Genomic DNA, 20,290 nt, shown 5'->3' on the forward strand with positions numbered 1-20,290 from the left:
GCACCACTGCTGCTGCTTGCCTAATAAAGAAGTGAGCTCCGGAAATATCCTGTCCAACTTTAGCAGGCAATGAGTGGCTTAGAGTGGCAATACCACTTCTGCCTTACCCAGGCAATAGTCCCATTACTTGGGCATTGGAAATATCTGAATATGCATGCCACAACCATATGTTTTTTAGGGGGGGTGGGATTCATATAGGGCAATACCGGTGTTATTCCCCCTCCCCCCATTTTTTATTTATATATTTATTTTGATTGAAGCTGCGTTAGTTGGTTTTAGTTTCACGATAACTCAGTCTGGTTTAAGGCGAAGGTTTTCCAAGCCCTATATGCATTACAAGGTTTTAAGGCAGCATGAAAGAACAGCTAGTACAATCACAAATTGTTTCCATCTGTGTTGACATTGGCTAAAAATTCCTGCCTGCCCAACCCTGTAGTAACCAAGGGTTTAAAGGTATCTACTGCAGACATGAGCCATTTGTGTTTTATTTCCTTATTTTCTTTTAACTTTCTATATAAGATTTAATTTAGCCCAGCATGTACTCCATGTAGCCGAGAAAGCTCTATTGCCACATATCGAGAAGTACAATTTGCCTTATTGTTTTTTTTTTTTTTGTAATAGTTTTTTTTATTATTTATTCTCATGTCTGTAACATCTACTACAGGGTCAACCAAATTGTAGACCCGTTAGAGGTTGTAGAACTACAACTCCCTTTGCATGCATGAAAAAGCATCACGAGAGCTGTAGTTTTAAAAGATCTGGAGATCTTTTGGGCTCTCATGAACTACTACATCACACCTAGATGTCCTTTGAGCAGAGATGGGCACTGTTTTCCACACAACCACCTCTGTTATTTCCTGTATGAGATCATTCTAGTGCAGGGCATGCTTACCTGTACAATTTTGGAATTTTGGGAGCTATATGTTCCTGTTGCCTATCCTTTCTCTATTGGAATACAAATATTTAACACAATTCTCTGTCTTTGTTATGCCCGTTTCAATATGATGTAACACCCACTAACCAAATCACTTTGCCATTTACTATGGTTATACAGAATAATTTGCCATTTCACTACGGTTATATAGAATAATTTGCCATGTACTACTGTTATACATAATAATATTCCAGATAGGTAACTATGAGGATTGCTGTGGTTTAAAAGCTATGGAATAATTCAGCAGTTTTCTTCTTGTGGGCATGTGTGAGGGAGGAAATCTATGTAGGCAGTGGCACAGATCTACCTTCACTGCTGCTTCTCCTAGAATTAACTGAGAGCTCCAGGATATATCACAACAATGTTTTAGCATCACTGCCCCCTTCCTTAGTATTTACTGCAGGATCAATAACAAGAGGTTGGTACTGGCGTACAATACTATTTTAGCCTTCTTCTGGAGAAGTTGCGGTGCAAAAAACCTTTGTGTTTGCAGTAACATAGAACCTTCTGCTCCCTTACGCTAGAATGCAGTTAGCCACCACTCCAACTAGTTCAACGTGGTACACTTATCATCAACAATATAGAAACTCCTAAACATTTTCAAGCATGTAGCCCTCATTCGCACCATTGTACCCCAAATCATGTCCATTAGTGTCCCCTACAGTCTTCACGAAATAATATATTCCATGGAATGCTATCATAATCTGGCTTTAGGTCGATTTAGGTAGGATCATGGAGTCTGAAGATGTCTTGCATGCTGACGAGATTACAGGACAAGTCCTTAATTACACCCTCCAAATGAAGCAATTCATGTGTCCTATAATTCTAAATAACATTGCTCTGCAAGCGTTTATTGTATTGCTTATGAATTGTTTTTTCCTTCCTTCCTGCCAGCCTCCGGATAATGGTCCACCACCTCTGCCAACATCTTCCCTACCAGAGGGCTATTATGAAGAAGCAGTTCCACTTAGCCCTGGTAAAGCCCCTGAATACATTACATCCAGTGAGTAACGGCTCATGGAAAACATACTTCACAATATGATAACATGCAATAAAAACAGCTTCATGTAATAAAACTCTCGAGCCCAAAGCAAAGACTCTATCCGAGTTCATCTAATTTCTACGTGGGCTGCAGAAAATCCTATTTTCAGTGGGGAAAGTCATTTAAAATAAATTGAAAAGAGTTAACTGGCTGGGAGTAGCCACCTTTTGACCTCTGGCCCTGACCGCAGTAATCCAGTCCAGAATTTCACTTTATAGTGATTTTGTTTGCCATTTTTCCTCATCGCACTCTCTGGGCCTGGGGCAAAAGTGCACAGCCTGCTCAGCCAAAATAAGGACTGTCATGCTCACTGCCAAATTATTGCAGAGATACTAATATACCCCTCTCCCTTTTTATTGTTGACACAGCAGTTATGATACAGCTTGCCTGCGAAGGAGGGGGGTTGCTGAAGAGATTCATTTGAAATAAGAATACCGATGTAATTAGACTCTGTGGTTTTGAGGTTTTTGCAAGGAGAGAGAAGCAGGCTGAGCCCCCATAAAGAAATACATGATATATAGTTCCTGCTTAGTCTCCGCAGGAATAGAACATTATTCACAGTTTGGTGCTGATCTGCCTCGCTTTTGGATCGGATTGAGTTGGATGTTTTCCATATTGTGAAATGGTTTCTTAGATCAGCCTGATTTGTTGAAATAACAGGAGCCAGTAATATGGTTCCTGAAATCAGCTGAAATTATATTTTATTTTTTTCTTGCAATGGATAATAATGCAGTGTATTGTTTGAAAAGTATCAAAGTTAAGGTGTGAATTGTTGGAATCCAGAGTGACGTTCAAATTTTAGACCAACAAAGCTGGCCAGAACATATAGTTGACTTGGAGGACTCTTGTGACCTAAGATTTGAAATTGCCTTTGCATTTCCAACAAGCCCCAGTTGCCTAATGGATACGACACTGGCCTCCTAAGCCAGGGATTGTGGGTTCAAGTCCCATCTGGGGTGTACCAGCATGTTTAAGCCAAGGACTAATGAAAGTATTTAGAAAATTGGGCAGACTAAATGGACCGAATGGTTCTCATCACATTCTATGTTTCTAAATTAGTGTGTGACACGACAAAATATGGCATTTTGTGCTGCACATGGCTTTGTAACGACCTTACTAAGCAATTAACATCCATTAGAGCACCTGATCTTCTTCCAAAGAATGGGAGCTCTCCTAACATTAAAACTTCAAATTAAATTGATCCATGTGCTTACATAAGAGAAGTGTTACAGGACATTTCGATATCTATGTAATTTACGCCATTTATGTTTAAAAAGTATCTGAAATATTTTATAAATGTTTGATGGTTAGGATCATGATAATAATCCATTTTGTTCAAAATTCTAACACTAGAACATAGAAAATTATACATTAAATTACATTAACTGCAAAGCCAGTTGTGTTTATTAAAAATACATTTACCTTACGTGCTTTCTCTATACCGGTTATTACTGGATTATATATCTTTTTCTTTTTTAAATGTATTCAAAAAACTGTAGATTACGACTCCGATGCTATGAGCAGCTCTTATGAATCCTATGATGAGGAGGAAGATGATGGTAAAGGCCAGAAGAAGAGACTTCAGTGGCCATCAGAAGAAGCATCGATGGACCTTGTGAAGGACGCAAAAATATGTGCATTCCTCCTGCGAAAGAAAAGATTTGGACAGTGGACTAAACTATTATGTGTCATCAAGGACAACAAACTATTGGTAAGTTGACTTGTGTTGTGTTCAACCAGTTTACACGATGGTTTATTAAAGCAGATTGTGTCAGCTAGATTTTATGGAGTATTTATGTAGATTGTTTTGAGTAGACTTTGAGTGTAATCGATCAATAGTATGGACTATTTTTAATAGAAAGAAAATGAAAACAATAAAAATCTTCCAACAAAATCAAGGGAAATAATTTACAGATTTTTAAATAAATGTTATCAATGGACATAGAAAGGAAATAAAAAAGAAATAAAATATTAATGGATCATTCATATGGACCTGAAAAGCGTTTTAGAGGCTTGTATTCGTTAGACTATTGAATAAAAACATTCATTTATGAGATATAAGTTTATCTTTTGTGGTAGAATAGCAATTTTTACATAAATATCAAAGTTAAAACTGTCACCTAGTTTATCTCTTGTAATGGAATCCAGTCTGGGTGACCTCCCTCTTGACTACTGTTCCTTTACAATTTATTCAAGGAATAGTTCCTGAGCGTTGGATTAATCTGAGGGTTTATTAGGGTCATTCTTCTCTATCTTAACCTTTGTTCCATGCTGTCATTTTGTCATTGTTGGAGCCTAATTAATGATGTTCGAATAATATTTTTACTTAGTGCTACAAAACCTCTAAGGACCAGCAACCTCAAATGGAGCTGCCACTGAACGGCTGCTCAGTTTCTTATGTTCCCAAAGATGGCAAAAAGAAGAAACACGAACTTAAGATTGTTCACCAAGGAACAGATGCTCTGGTCCTTGCTGTCCAGAGTGAGGAACAGGCCGAACAATGGCTGAAGGTGAGCCAGACGTTGATAAATCACTGTTGGCTGCAGTGCAAGATCATTTCTGCTATGTATGATGCGTAATTTATTAATTGAAATCTGAGCCATTAGGGACACTGAGGTAGACACATTCCAGAATAATACTTTTTGTTTTAGTTAGTGGTTATTATTGTTTGTGCTAACTATGTAAAGGTCAACACATTTCAGGTACAAAACAAGCCAAACAAAATAATTTAAATCTTTTAGAATAAACGTCTATTGATAACATGCGGATGATCTAATCCAATTGCTCTGTGCATGAACTAATTCCTTTTGAATGTTTAAGCATTTGTTCATATCAAATATTTTGCAAAGAAATGTGTGTGTATATATATATATATATATATATCTTTATCATAAGATCTCTTAATGGAACACTCCATTAAAAAAATAATAATTATTCTGAAATAACAGTTTAGTAGCTATACCCTCAAGGAAAATATGCATGTAACTTGTTTTGTAGGTTTTCTTTGGGGATGTATACAATATTTTCTTGCAATAGCTGCAGATCTATTCTGCAGCTACTGTGAGTTCTCCCCTTCTCCCCCACTCTCTGTGGCTGTCCAGTCAGTGAACTGTATTTCAGCAAGGCAGGTGCTCTGGGCAGTTGCCTATATCGTGAGTGTAGCCTCGCCGAGCTCAGCTACCAAAACGTCACAGGACAGGCTGTCAGATTGACAGGCAAGGAGGTGTAACAAGATTAATTTATAAAAGTTTTGGTTTCTATTGAAATGGGCAATAGACAACAGATACTTAACATATGAAGCACTCCAACAAACTAAAGTGATTTATGTGTTTAGAGTATTCCTATAAGCTTTCTCGTTATCACATCGTAAAGTACGCTACCAACTTTCTTATTAGATTACAATATGTGGAGAGGCAGATAAACAGTAACCACTACACCAACACAAAAAAATTAACCGTTTACTACACTATTGTTAAAAAGTAACCTCTACACTACCCTAATGCTAGCCATTAACCCCATACTCTTCACTAACTGTAACTGTAACCTAGATATAATTCTCAGGGTTTTGGAGACATTTAGCACACGCGTTGGTTTCATAGTTTGTCATGATGTATCCAGAACCCATTGATGGTTATTTTCTGACACTTGCTGCTTTGTGTGAATGCAAACCAGAGTTCATGTTCCCATGGTGACTTACATTTGGCTATATGAGTAGATTGAATATTAATTAGAGCAGGGTGTTCTTTTTCTCTATTAACATTGTTTTCTCTCAATTTCTTTAAAAAAAAAAAAAAAAGGGTTGTATTTGTAGAAAATATTTCACTAAATAAATTCTAACAATATCATTAGATTGCCTTATTACCACTTACATGTACTTAGGCTTGTTTTTGACCAAGTTATAAAATTAAAGCGAACTGATCTCTTTTTTTTTTTTTTTAATTCTTTATTTTTGTCGTGAAAAAATTCACAAGAGTGTCTGTATGGCCACAATAGCCTTAACAGACGCCTTCAAATTCAACAATTAAAAACATTTTTGTGGCTTATTTAAACTCAGCACGTTTTTATCTTTTAAGACAGCATTAAGCATTGTACGATTCAACATGTTTGTCGGTAACAGCATTTAAGTGGCTAGGGCACATGTTGGTCTACGCATGTATTATATATATAAGTAACACACTTATCTATGTATATGAGGTTGACAGACTATTAGGCATTGTTTATGCAATATAACACGCTAGGGTAGATATGCCTTTAGAAAAGCTATTCAGGCTGAAGATTATACTTGTGTTGCCTGTACATGGTGCGACCTGTACGTCCTAAAAAACATAGTGGCGTGATTAATCAATTGTCTAGTTAGTGGAGGCAGCGTTCTATCATGTGAAGCAGGCGTGAGTAGTGTGAGATCCTGCTGGCTACCAGGTATGATTCGCTTGGTGTAATTAACATGTGAGAATACTGTTACTGTGCCTGGACGCCACGGCTATTGCTCTCCTGGCCACCGGGCACAGCAAGGCATATCTGGGTGAGACTGTATGCTTTTGAGCTCACAGCAAGATTAAGGTAAACAATATGCTAAATAGAGGACCAAAATAATAAAATAATAAAGCAATAACATAACAGTAAAACAACTGGGTTGTCCCCCATCCTCTGTCACGCCAGAGGAGAAATTAAGCAATTTAGGTGGGTACATCTGACGTAGCTGCGAGACAGTTCATCTCATGTCCCCAAAGTAAAGCTTGGTCCTACGGGACCTGCCTGTAGCTGATTTAGCTTGTTCTTACTTCTGGTGGGTTATCAATCTTGGGGTGCAGAAGTCCGCTAGTGTCTCGATGGGGCTCGGTGCCGTGATGTGGCTTGGTGGGTCGAGGTCGCGGCAACCGTGCTTGGCTTTTCCCGGTGTCTGTGCTTCGGATCGCGTCCTCTTTGCTTGTGTCAGAGGTTACCGTTCTCATTGGCCTGGGTTGCCCGCCCTAGATGGCTGCGGGTTGGGAGCATGCTTTGATCTGATCAGGAGTGAAATATTAGGTAGTAAACGTTTAAACAATAAAACTTTAAGTGGGGAGTCACAGATGGGATCCATGAACTTGGCGGTAATATGGTTAGGCTTGATGTCCCCGTGTCCCCCCTTCTAGACCTCAGGTACCCATCGCGTGGCGGCCGTCCCTCTGTGCTTTAAATGCGGTGGAGGACGCGGTGAAGGCCCCGGAGGGCTGCAATGCTTGGACTTTGGCCATGTCCCAGGTGTGAGGGAGTTGTTGTCTCGGAGCTTGGATGGTGCTAACCGGGTTCGTCGGTAGTCCCAGAGTGGTCAGCACTGAGTCCATTTCCGCCGCATCCATTAGGCGGGTTGTTGCGACCCCATGGGAGATGACCAGGCTCCTATGGTATGCCCATCTATATGGGATAGAGTGTTGACGGAGCGTGGCTGTTAGTGGCTTGAGCCGGCTTCTCCATATCACTGTGGGCCTGGACAAGTCCTGATAGAAGGATAAGGTAGCATTTTCAAATGGATAGTTTGCTTTGTTTCTCACGGCAGTCATAAGGGTCAGTTGGGCTGCCCGTGTTCGGAGCTGCAGGATGACATCCCGTGGGGTGTCTGCTGGTGCTGCGGCGGCTCTTGGGATGCGGTAGGTCCCATCTATCTCAGTTAGGCTTGTTTGTTGTGGTGAGAGCAGGGGGGCGAGCAGTCTCCCGACGTAGTGTGTCAGGTCGCCTGAGGCCACAGTCCCCGGGATATCCCGGATTTTTACATTTCTGCTCCTGTGCTGGTCTTCTATTGCATCTAGGCAGCTGGTGAGTTGGGACTGAGCGTGCCGCATCTCTCGTACTTTGGGCTTCTAATTGTGTACATCGGGCGGAGAGGTCTTTCGTTTCCCCCTCTGTTGTTTTGACGCGCCCCTCCACTGTTTGTATTTCTTCTCACAGTGTGGCCACATCTGCGGCAAACATTTCGCGGAGGTGGCAGAGCAAGGCTTTGACATCCCCCTTCGTGGAGGGCAGCTCGTTATCTTCATCGGAGGACGGGAGGTGTAAGCCCCCTGAGCTCGGGAATTCATCCAGCTCATCCATCGTTTGATCCTCAGAGGAGGCCGAGGCCGTGTCGCCATGTTTTTTTTTTTTTTGGCGCGGCGCGGCGTGGTTTGGGGCCTGTGCGGGTCGGACGAGAAGATCCCCGATGTCTTGTGCCCCTGTCGGTCTCGGAGTTCCCTGATATTTTGTCTTCTTCCCCATCTCGCTGTGACCTGATAGAGGCTGAGGTTGGAGTGTTTCGGGTGGTTAAATCGCTTATTTCAGGCTTATTTCTGCGGAGCTCTGCTCGAACTGATCTCTTTTAAATACAGCTACAAACTTTAGCCTTAATTTAATATTTTTGAATATGCTTTTCACACGATTTAATATTATGAAACACATTTTAATATTTAGATTTTTATGTATCGATTTTGTTTTTATATAGTATTGTTTTTATTTTATTTTTTTATATAATTTTATATTTTGGAAAAAAATACTAATTTTAAAAGTTTATCCAAAAATATGAAATCATTTAAGTTAAGAATGTTTGTATTCATAACACTATAGTGTTCCCCTATGTGTCCTTTAAAGCTTTAACTTTAATTCTGCACTTCAATTTCTTTTCAACTTTCTTTGAATAGAGAGTATTTTTTTTTTTAATGGAGATCTTTTACTTTATGCAATACTTTAAAGTAACTCTTCCAAATAAAACACGTTATTGTTCAAAATCTCTATTTGAACCCCATTTGGAAGAAACCCTCCCTCTTAGCAAATGTATTACTTCATAAAACTGAAACAAGCTACAGAGCAAGAACTCTAACTTCTAGAAGTTCTCTTTGGCACAAGTAATTGGCCAAGAATATTGTCAAACGGAAGATACGTTAACCTCATTTTTTGGCTGTTGGTGGGGCTTATCGTGTTGTGCAGTCTTTCAGTGATTAAGTAGAAAGCTTTATATTTTTTTTTTACGTGCTACCTGTTTCAAGCCGTAGGGACTCGGTTTATAGCAGCCGGTAAAGTTTAGATTATATTTTCATTAAAAGAAATGGAACAGCCATATTTGCCTTGGCTGAAAATTGTTTTCATGTTGTAACACTGTAACTGGGTTATGCAGGTGATCTGATATCACAACTGTGGGTAGTTATACAAGTGATTGTATAGGTGCCTGTGGATTTTAAAGCACAGTTGGTTTAAGCAAACAATTGTACTTTTATTAAAGCGTATGTATGGCAATACAGTTAACCTGGAATTACTAGAGACAAAATTGATGTCACATTCATATTTTTATTTTCAACTCATTTATGAGACTTAAAGGAACACTATAGGGTCAGGAACACAAACATGTATTCCTGACCCTATAGTGCTAAACCCACCATTTAGTTGGCTTGCCCTCCCTTAGCCCCCTTAGAAAAGGTTAATACTCACGTTATTTCCAGCGCCGTGTGGGTCTGCCAGCACTGACACCACCACCTTGGTGACATAATCAGAATTGCCAATTTTTAGCCAATCCAATGCTTTTTAATGAGGAAAGCAATGGATTGGCTAAAATCAGCAAGGGGGGGGGGGGGCAAACACTGTTTTGGCCAATCAGCACCTCCTCATAGAGATGCATTGAATCAAAGCATCTCTATGAGGAAAATTCAGCGTCTCCATGCAGTGCGTGGAGACACTGAACGGCGGTGCTGCCTACTGTGCAGCACTGCCCCAGGAAGCAGCTCCAGTGGCCATCTGAGGAGTGACCACTTGGAGGTGTCCCTAGGGGCAATGTCAAATGCCTGAAGGCAATGATTATACTCACTAGAACAACTACATTAAGCTTTAGTTGTTCTGGTGACTATAGTGTCCTTTTAAAGAAAATAATCTAAAACTGATGTTTTTTGTGTTCTTAATTTGTATTTGGTGTTAAAGGGGAATTGCAGCCCCTTTATTTATGAACATACAGGAAGTAATAATGCTATGAATATGGCATCCGATATTTTCATGTGTTTGTTTATCATGCTAGTAAATATGTTAAATTAAAAAATAAACATTATTTTTAGATGTTGCAATCTAAAATATTGAATATTTTTTACTATATCCCCATGTGTATCCAATAGGAGGCGTTTGATGCAGTCTTGTTTTATTCAATATATGCTTAATTTCAGAGGTTAGTGGCGTTTTGTTGGAATGTGTCCTTGAACTAAGTGTTCTTTATAAAATCTGGAAAAAAAAGTTGAAGTTCTCTGTTGAAATTAATTGTTTCTTATGGTGTTTCATTGAGAACCATATGCTGTGCAGGGAAACAAGGCTGTGTTATTTTCTCATGGTGTATGTGTGTGTTTGTATCTGTGTGTGCACTTATATAATGTTCTCCAGAGATACATCATTTTGTCTCTTTATTATATTTATGTAGATAGAGTTATGTCAGTATATTTCTTTCTTATCATTCAACTTTGGCAATAGCCATCCTGTCTCCGAGGTACTGGCGTTACTATGTCTCCTTGCCAGTTCCTTACTTGTGGTGGTTCCATGTGTCTCTCTGTATCCACCCTGCCTCATCTAATCTGAATGTTTTCTCTTCGGACCAGACAATGATCATCATCGTGTTCTAATGATGTCTTTGCTGGACTCTCTGGTTTCAATGATTAAATACTAATTCTGCAAAGATGTATAATGTTAGACGATGGATAATTAAAGCACAACTCCTCTATAATTAAGAGTCCAACTCGTGTCTCTGATTAAAAGTCTTTAGAGACTTTTCAGTGGCTAGCTTCTTGGCCAGTACTTAGAACGTGTTGTTCTGTTCCAGATGAGAGATGAGAAATAAAATATTATGAACACAAGCTATTCTATTTTTTTTTGTTTTTATATGAGGTTGAACAATGCTATAATATATTTTTACACTTACACAGTTTTTATCAGTCACTCAACTCTCGTGCTCTGAACTCACCACGGCGTGCCTTGTATGTAGACTGTGATAAGTGTGAATGCCATGCAGACACACATCAATTTATATATAGAATGATCTTAGTTTAATACGGTCTTTGTCAAGAATATACAAATTTGTGAATCAGCAGGAAGGGAGGTGACTGAAAAATGAATTATTTTGATAAAGTAGAAATTCTTCCATTGGGTGGAACTGCGTCCTTCCAATAAAAATAAAAATTGTGGCTGTGTGTGTAGTGGCAATTCGGAGAGTACCTGTACCCTCATTGTTATTATAAGAGAAAAAGAAAAGTTTTTCTTATCTGTCATAAATTAAATGATAGTAATGTCTGGGCTGTGTCACCAATCGAAATAAAAGAGGGGTTTAGCCCTTAGATAAACAGAAGAAAGAAAGAGAGTAGTGATGAAACATCAAAATGGGAAATTTTAACTTAAAAAATTAACTTTTATTTCTCAAATGTAAAAGCGTAAATCACTCCCTAGTACTGCGATTCTAAAAGCAATGTGACACATTAAGGGCGAGTGTCAATTCCAACACACAACACAGGACAAAAGTAATGTTCAACAAAGAAACATAAAATAGAGAACCAAAATAAATTGGTGCTTCTAGCTGGGATATAAAGTTTGTCTGAGAAAGATTGCAACAATTAGTAGGGTTTCTCAAAATAAAATGTTCTATGATTCACCAGATACAGCTGAAGAATCAGTATAAAATCTGTTAATGATACCGGAGAAACTGACGGAAGCCAAGCACAGAGAGATGGACACAGGTTTCTTCAGGAAGGAAGAGATTCTTTATTGGATCACCGATCGGGACTCAGAGGGACTAGCGTCACCAAAATACAGCAAATTCTGAGCCCCGGACAATAGTGCAGGCTCCTTATATAGGCACATAACTCCTCCCATATTAAGCTCCACCCGCACATTCTCTTAACCAATCAACACAAATAAGAATTAACTTCCTGTTTGACCGCATGGCTTGTCCAGCACAATGGAGGAGGGGGAATACTACATCCTGTATTCTTGCACATGCTCCGTACACTACTGATCGTATCTTGCCTCGTGCAACCAACTGATCGATACGTCAGCATATGCACGTACACATGCCACGTGGTAATCTCGGCCTACTAAATTTATTTTTACCGAGATTCCACCACATTAACTGGTGATTACATATCAGTCAGAGCAAAAAAGTTTTGGGGAAAAAAAATATATATATTAATAGAAATTATAGTGATAAATTCTGAGGTTTGGTGGGGAGTGGGGATTTCCTGATTTGTATGCATATCATTCCGTCAGTTCAAGGCAAGCAGGGAGGGTGCAAGTGCCGGTTGGTCCCTGTTATAGTCTAATATATTTCCAAACTATATGTCCCTACATATTTGACAGCCGGCACTTGTTCCCTAATAATTATTTTAAATATAAAAATTGAGAAAGTACCTTTCCTTTAGTATTATTATAGGAGGGATTTAGAAGGTACCTGTGCCCTTTGTATTATTACAAGAGGGATTCAGAAAGTACTAGAACCTTCCGTACTATTATAGGAGGGATCCTGAATCCATGCATGGGCTGCCCCCATAGGAAGAGATTAGTAGAATATTTAAAGGGACACTATAGTCACCCAGACCACTTCAGCTCAATGAAGTGGTCTGGGTGCCAGGTCCCTCAGGTTTTAACCCTGCAGATGCAAGCATAGCAGTTTCGTAGAAACTGCTATGTTTACATAGCAGGGTTAATCCAACCTCTAGTGGCTGTCTTCCTGATAGTCGCTAGAGACGCTTCTGAGACGCTGGAGGCACATTTTGCCTCCATCACACAGAGCGTCCATAAGAAAGCATTCGGCTCCGCTGATGTCGGACGAGGGAGCTGACGTCGGCGGGGGAGGAGAGGTCACCAGCGCCGAGGGAGCCCAGCTCTGGAATAAGGTAAGCTGCTGAAGGGATTTTAACCCCTTCAGCGCCACGGGCCCCTCAGGGCACTAAAGTGTCAGGAAAACCGCTTTGTTTTCCTGACACTATAGTGATCCTTTAACCCCTTAAGGACACATGACATGTGTGACATGTCATAAATCCCTTTTATTCCAGAGGTTTGGTCCTTAAGGGGTTAAAAGGACACTGCACCATAACAACTTACGCCTATTGAGTTTGTTATGTGGCCAGGATGCCGTCCCTGAAGCCTCTTATTTCAATAAGTCTGCAGACTTTCAAAAAGCTTTTTTAAAAGAGAACTCTGCTTAGAAACCCTGTCTATCAGAGAGCCGGGGGTCAGCGCCTGTGAGTTTCTTTCACATCATTGCTCTTTGCTTACTGAGAGATAGTTAGCATAATTCCCTGCTCTCTGATTCACAGAGCCTGTAGGCAGAGCTCCAAGCTCTTCTCTAAAGCCACATTTTGTTAGCTTTGTGAAAAGGAAGGCTGAAAGGGCAGTACCCTAGCACCTAAACACTTCTATAAGATGAAGTGGTTATGGTGCCTGGAATGCCCCTTTAAATTGGCAAATAAATGATTAAGAAATTATCACCGTAGAGCATATATCTTTTTTTTTTTTTATTATTTGTTGTTTTTGTTTTGTTTTCTTTTTCACAGACTAATTCAGGACCCACACCCTGATGCCCATTGGTGCAAACATTTAATATCTTGTTTTAGATTGTCAGCCCAGGGTTTAATCTCTTGTTAAAATAATAAACTGTTCTCGAAACAAAAATGTATTTTTAAGGGCAACTGCTCCTGGAGATTTGTGGTTAACGGTTTCCTCTTTCTTTTTTTTAATGAAGGTTTATATCAATCAGTGTAGATAATCCGTGATAAAAAAAGAACAATAGCTCGTGTACAAATAAGTCCTGAAGTCCATTTAATGTTAGGAACAAAGAAAAAAAAAAACACATCTGAGGTAAATTTGTGTCTAGACAGTGAACCACATTAATGGCCTAAGGCTTACTTGTAAGGAAATGTTCTGGTAAAATCACTGTCATTTAAACTAAATCCCATTCTTCATAGATAAACACCGAAAGCTTGTAATTAAATAGCATTTTTTGACCATGTATTGGGTCATGACGCAGTCTGTTCAGACGGAATGTGCTGTATGGATTTTAGCAAAAATGTAACTTTTATATCCCAGTCACATATTCTAAAATTCTTTTCTGGAATCCCCTACTGAAGCCTGCTGTACATTGTAAATGCATATTTTTTTTTAAAATGAAAGCACCCCTCTAGGTTAAGATACCATCAGGATCACTTACTAAAGTGAGAATTCAAAGTGAATTTAAAATTCAAGGTAAAAATAGCAGAACTTCAGACATTCGCTAAGTCGACTTTGCTTTCCCCTCAGCTACAATGGCCTTAAATTTGAAATTCACTTTGAGTTCTCTCTCAAAGGATCCACTCCACACCCCAAAAGCACTTCAGCTTATTAAAGTGCTTTATGGTTGAGGAGTAGACTAGTTTAAGCCCAGTTTATAAAAGTGCTGATTTCTATAAGAAATCTGTACTTCTATAAATTTGCAAGTGAACACCCCCTGGCTGTCAAACAGCCAGGGAGGTTTGCGGACTCCTTCCGTTAGCTCCCCTGAGCTAACAGAAGTGGCAGGCATTCTCTACTTGAGCGTACCTGCCTCCCCACTCACCAGCTCCCAGCTTCACACCTCAGAACAGACGTGTGTGTGCGTGCACGTGTGTACCAATTCAGAGGCTTCTCAATGAGAAGCCTCTGATTGGTTAGTTTCCTATGAAGAGACTACAAGTCTCTTCCAGGAAAAAAGGGGAGGGCTTGCTAAGGCCCTTGCAAGCTCTTTTAAGATACAACCCCCCAAAAAATGCATTGAGGGTATATCTACTAAACAGTGATTTCTCCCCCCCCCCCCCCCCACACACACACACCCTCCCCCTCCCAACCATCTGGGAAGTGGAGTGCTCCTTTAAGTTTATACCCCTGTGTGTGTTAACTGCTTATATCTCTGCCATGTACAGGCATTTTGTCCAATTACAGTTAATCTTTGAGTAAGGCCTTGTCCACAGTTAAACAGGTTCACAGAAACACTAGGTGGAAGAGTGTAAATTCTGGAAATTAAAGGGATACTTTAGTCACCTGAACAACTACAGCTTAATGTCCTGGTGAGTATACACAGTCCCTGCAGGCTTTTTGCTGTAAACACTGCATTTTCAGAGAAAAGGCAGTATTTACATTGCTGCATAGGGATACCTCCAGTGACGGTCACTCAGACGGCCGCTAGAGGTGCTTACTGGGTCATTGCTACACAATGTGCAGCACTGACATTCAGCGTCTCCAAGCTCTTCATGGAGACGCTGAACTTTCCCTATTGATCCAATGCATCTCTATGAAGAAATGCTGACAGAGCCAGGATGGCGTTTGGCTCCATCCCCTGCCCCACCTCGTTGGCTGATATAATCAGAATTGCCGATCTCAGCCAATTCAATGATCTTCTATAGGAAAGCATTGGATTGGCTGGGATCATCAATTCTGATGGTCAGCTAAGGAGGCGGATCGGGGGCAGAGCCAATGCCGGCTGGCCCTCGCACGACTGGAATAAAAGTACGGTTTTTAAAAATGTATTTAAGGGGGGGGGGGGGGCAAGCGTGGGGCCAGTGGGGTGGGGGGTGAAAGGGGCTAATATGGGTTTCAAACACTATAGGGTCAGGAATACACGGTTGTATTTCTGACCGTATAGTTTTCCTTTAACACGTTTGCTTGGTGTGTGCTTTACATTTCTATAGGGTAATTACTATGGTAATTAGGATTAAAACCACTGAATAATCTTAAAATAACAAACACAGATGTTCTATAAATAAAGATATATATATTTTTTTTGCGTGGGACCTCTTTCGAGAGTTATGAGTGAAAAAGAGGTTTTATAGATATCAGTGGAAACTTTAAATTGTTTTTTTTTTTTCTTGACGAGTTTGATAACTTTTTTATCTTTATCCCACAATCACCATTGAAACCCATGAAGCATCTTCCCAGTTTTATTTTTTTTGACTCTTACTTTAAATATGGTATACATTATTATTTTCTGTCGGTCAAGACAGCACTTATGTGTTTGGGACGTGTGACAAAAAAAGAAAAGTTGACTGAATAGCTCGACTTCTTCCAAGTGTTTTGTCTGAGACTTGCATTACAGGACACTTGTGCCAAAATAACTTACCCAGGGGCATGAGCCAATGAAAACCTAGCATGAACTAACATTCACAGGTTATGGTTAAGGTGGCTGTGTTGTTTCAGGATGCTGAGTACAGGGGTTCCTTGTGTTTTTTTAAATTTATTTCCATGAGAGAGATGCCATCCTAGATTAAAACGAAGAAATACGAGATGAGCGTGGGGGTATTGAGCAGAATAAAGTGCTAGAGGCAGGCAGATGTAGCTTTACGGTCCCTCGTCGGAAGTAACCATGTCCACAGAAACAGTTAGTTAGCACCGTTTTGCAATACCTCCAGAATTAAGTGAAAAAAATAGCTGAATGACCAGTAACAAAATCCCAATCTTCTAGTTTATATGAATGCACAATGGTGCACGTGAAAATCTTGCATGAATTTGATGAAGTGAAGAGGTCTTGGTTCCCCATTCCCTCCCTTCTTAAAGGGACACTCATTGAAGTGGTCTGGGTGCAGTGTACGTGTCCCCTTTATCCTGCAATGCAATATACATAGCAGAATTAAGACTGCTTCTAGTAGACAGTCACTGGAGGTGCTTCACAGATTTACACAATGTAAAGACATCCAGCATTTTGAAAATCCCCATAAGAAAGCATTGAGTCAGTGCTTTCCTTTTGGAAGGCGTAATGCACGTGTGGTGTTTGACGTGCATGTGCATTAGGTATCCCCATCGCCGTGGCATCAGAGGAGGTGGACAGCTTTGCTGGAAACAGGTAAGTGATGGGAATTTTTATTTCCTTCTTTTTAACCATTTGTTGACCAGGGTCGGGGTCCGCGGTGGCAGATGGACACTAGAGTGCTCCTTTAACCCTGAAAGTGAAAACATTGCCATTCTGCAATTTTCATTGCGGAATTTAAATGGCTCTAGCAGCTGTCACTTGGACAGTCACTGATGATATAGCTCCTGCTATTTCTATCAGATTATCGCATATGGTTGGCGTAGTGCAGCATTCTGCTCATGTGCTATAGCCTCCCAATGCTTTCCTATGGGAAAGCATTGGATTGGCTGAGATCATCAATCTCGATGATCTCAGCCAATGAGGTGGGATGATAGAGCAGAGACTGGTGCTGTGAGGGAGAAAAGGTAGGGGCCAGGGAACTAAATGGCCACCAGACACTATAGCGTAATACACATTTGAATTCCTAATGTTATAGTGTTTCTTTAAAGGACACTTTGAGATGAAGAGCTCTCAGATTTGCCAAAGGACTTTCAACTGACACAAACATGGTAACAATAGTTGGATAATGGAGCAGTATTTAAGGACCTACTATAGCCTTGATTTAATTTGTCTGATTTAGAATCAGAAATTGTTCCCTTTTGTTAGAAAAAAAATCTTTTCAAATGATTTATCTACAGACGTCACTGTTAAAGTCTATGGGAAATTTGGTAGAAATATCATTTCAAAATTAGTTTTTCTAAAATAATGTAATAATTTCTGATTCAAACAAGTTAAATTAAGACCTATGTTCTTAACTAATAATGATCCAGGTTTATGTGAACATAATGGTATAAGCCCTAAATCATAGATTTTCATGCTAAACTGTTTTGAGAAATATCTCAATAGAGATATTTTGTAGTCCTATTAGAATATTTTTTTCATTTTCTTCAACACTTTGACGTAAACTAATTCTCTGTAGTTAAGGCTTGTGAAGGGAAACGTTTCTGAATGCTGTTTGTATAATTGATATATATATATTTAAACCACAGTCGTCATCATCTTTGTTTTCATAAGAAAACGTTTTTTATATAATATGCTAAACCATTCTATGATCTCTGTTTCTATTGGGTCTCTGCCCTAGGAACAGCTTTGGATGTTTGTGTGCGTATGTTATCGGACAATTTTGTGGATATTACACCTGCTAATGAAATTGTTATAAAATATATAAATCCTAAATTAACCACATATTCAGCCTATTCAATAGGCATGAGGAGATTTGACCATTAACTAGACTCATGCTGGAGTGTGACTCTACATAAGTAGGAAACATTTTTGCAAAATTCTAAATGGCTGAGCAGGACGTTGAATGTTTTATTTAAGTTTAGGTAGAGTTTATTGAATAACTCCGGAACATCTTGCAACACATGCATTCTTTCGTTGCTGGTATATGCATTTATTATTGCCAACTTTTAACTTTTGATGTTTTTGCAGGTGATAAAAGATGTTTGTAGCAGTTATGGTGGAACTGTCGACTCCGATGGCCAATCCTCAAGTTCTCCGGTGCCAAAATCCGAGCTGGAGAAGGTAAGACCTTAACAAAATCTGCATGGATCATGCAGTTCCTGGTACAAATTCATAGACACAGTGTGGAAACAAATAAAATCAGTAACTGTTCATGTTGTTCATCCATTTAAAGGAACACTTCAAGCACCATAACCACTACACAGCTCGGGCAGCCTCTAAGGTTATGTAGGTAAAATGTTTGAGGTGCCCATTAGCTGATAGCCCTTATCTGATGCTCTTAGCCAATAGGCTCACCATGCACAGCGGGGCTTAGCTCAGCGGAATACAGCACAGACACATTGTAATATAGTGAGAAAGATTTAAATTACAATACGATCTGATATGTCTCGTTCTGGAAGCTACTAAATAATGTATTTCTTTACTTGGTACAGAAGTTATCCTCAGAAAGACCTAGCTCTGACGGGGAATGTAATTTGGAGAATGGGACTGCAGTTCCTAATGGCAAAGAACAGGGTATGTATGAATCATATTGTTTTATTCTCATACTTAACAGTTATTTGTTTCTCTGGTTTTTTTTTTTTTTTACTTTTTAAAAATCTTTATGTTTAAAAAAAAAAAACAACCAACAAGCCGCAAATGAAAAAACACAAAATACCTTTGGTGTCTCGAGGGAAGAATTGAAAAGCAAAGCTTTGGTCAGGCGGAATTATTTAGTCCAGTTCCTATTGCAATTTAAAATGGATATTAATTTTCTTCCAGTGGTTGTAGATATATAATGTTTACTAGAATAACAAGCATCCCAAGTCTTTTCTGTATTTATGAATTTGTTTATATTTCAAAGGTGGGTCTCTCTGTCCTGATATGACTACATTGAAAAAAATATGCGTTATAGCTCCCCAGTTTACTTGAAACTATCACGTCCCACCCATAATTTCTTCCCCACTCAAAAAATGTGTTTTAATTATCTCTTGGATGAAAATGCTGTTATTTAAAGCTCTTTCCAGTGCATAGCATGTGGGTTCTATGACTTCTATCGCTGCTGGCAGATGCCATTTTAGAATATTAATTTATTTTCCAGCATTAGCCATTTTCAGTGTTTAACTTTTAATATGTATTTATTATATCTGGAAGATCTCGACAAACTCTAGATTGTGAAGATCAAAACATACTTAAAGGAACAATATATGCATAGTGCCAGGAAAAGTTGTTTTCCTGGCACTTTAGCTCCCTATAGTGCACCCCTTTTACACCCCCTGCTCCCCTGTGGTGCAGAATTCACTTACCTGATGGTGTTTTTCACACTATAGGGTTTAGGAATGCATCTTTGTGTTCCGACCTTAGAGTGTTCCTTTAACTGACTATTTTAAAGGGAACATGAAGTCCCAAAAATGGGACCAGGGTCTGGAATAAAAAAATAAAAAAAAAATCTACTTGTATTGGGAGTAAAGCAGTAGTCATGGAGATGTACTGAATTAGAGATACGCATTTGCGGCCAAACTAATTAAATCAAATGCTGCCATCATGTGAAATCTGCGTTATGTTTGAGGTCTGCTCTGAGTACAAAAAGGTCCCCCAGAATGTTTGTGTATTGACTCTCATTTTTATTCTATATGCTAAAACAAAACACACAGAAAGTGCAGGCGGTCTTGTCTGGTTTCGTATTTTGACTTTTATTTATATCCTGGATGTATGACTGTCAATCCTGCTTTCACATGACATAATTTTATATACAGATGAGTGGTTACAGCAAACAATGTGGATCACATTTGGAATCAAGTGTAATCAGTCTAACTCTGTCTATCTTCTACATAGCGGTAATCTCTATTAACCCCTTAAGGACACATGACATTTGTGACACGTCATGATTCCCTTTTATTCCAGAAGTTTGGTCCTTAAGGGGTAAATCATTATAAACAGCCAGCGATGAGAATAACAATGTTTGCCAGTAGGCTAAACGATGGAGAACTAACTGGCTTTATTACTGAAAAGATTTGGATGTCTAATCTCCTCTTATCCTTTAAATGTGTATTTT

The 20,290-nt window shown here is 39.3% G+C and overlaps 1 protein-coding gene across 3 annotated transcripts in view; it reads left to right on the forward strand.

Moving 5' to 3' along the window:
- AFAP1 (actin filament associated protein 1) overlaps window positions 1-20,290 on the forward strand; it is a 128,100-nt gene that overhangs the window by 66,024 nt on the left and 41,786 nt on the right. For 2 of the 3 annotated variants that reach the window (XM_063457736.1, XM_063457738.1), the window contains exons 4-8: window positions 1,829-1,937; window positions 3,476-3,687; window positions 4,307-4,486; window positions 18,226-18,318; window positions 18,690-18,771. In XM_063457736.1, the coding sequence (XP_063313806.1) occupies window positions 1,829-1,937; window positions 3,476-3,687; window positions 4,307-4,486; window positions 18,226-18,318; window positions 18,690-18,771 (676 nt within the window). The remainder of the gene's footprint in view (window positions 1-1,828; window positions 1,938-3,475; window positions 3,688-4,306; window positions 4,487-18,225; window positions 18,319-18,689; window positions 18,772-20,290) is intronic. The other variant, XM_063457737.1, reaches the window with a different exon arrangement.

This window comes from Pelobates fuscus, chromosome 6, assembly GCF_036172605.1.
Source record: "Pelobates fuscus isolate aPelFus1 chromosome 6, aPelFus1.pri, whole genome shotgun sequence".
NCBI classification, from domain to species: domain Eukaryota; kingdom Metazoa; phylum Chordata; class Amphibia; order Anura; family Pelobatidae; genus Pelobates; species Pelobates fuscus.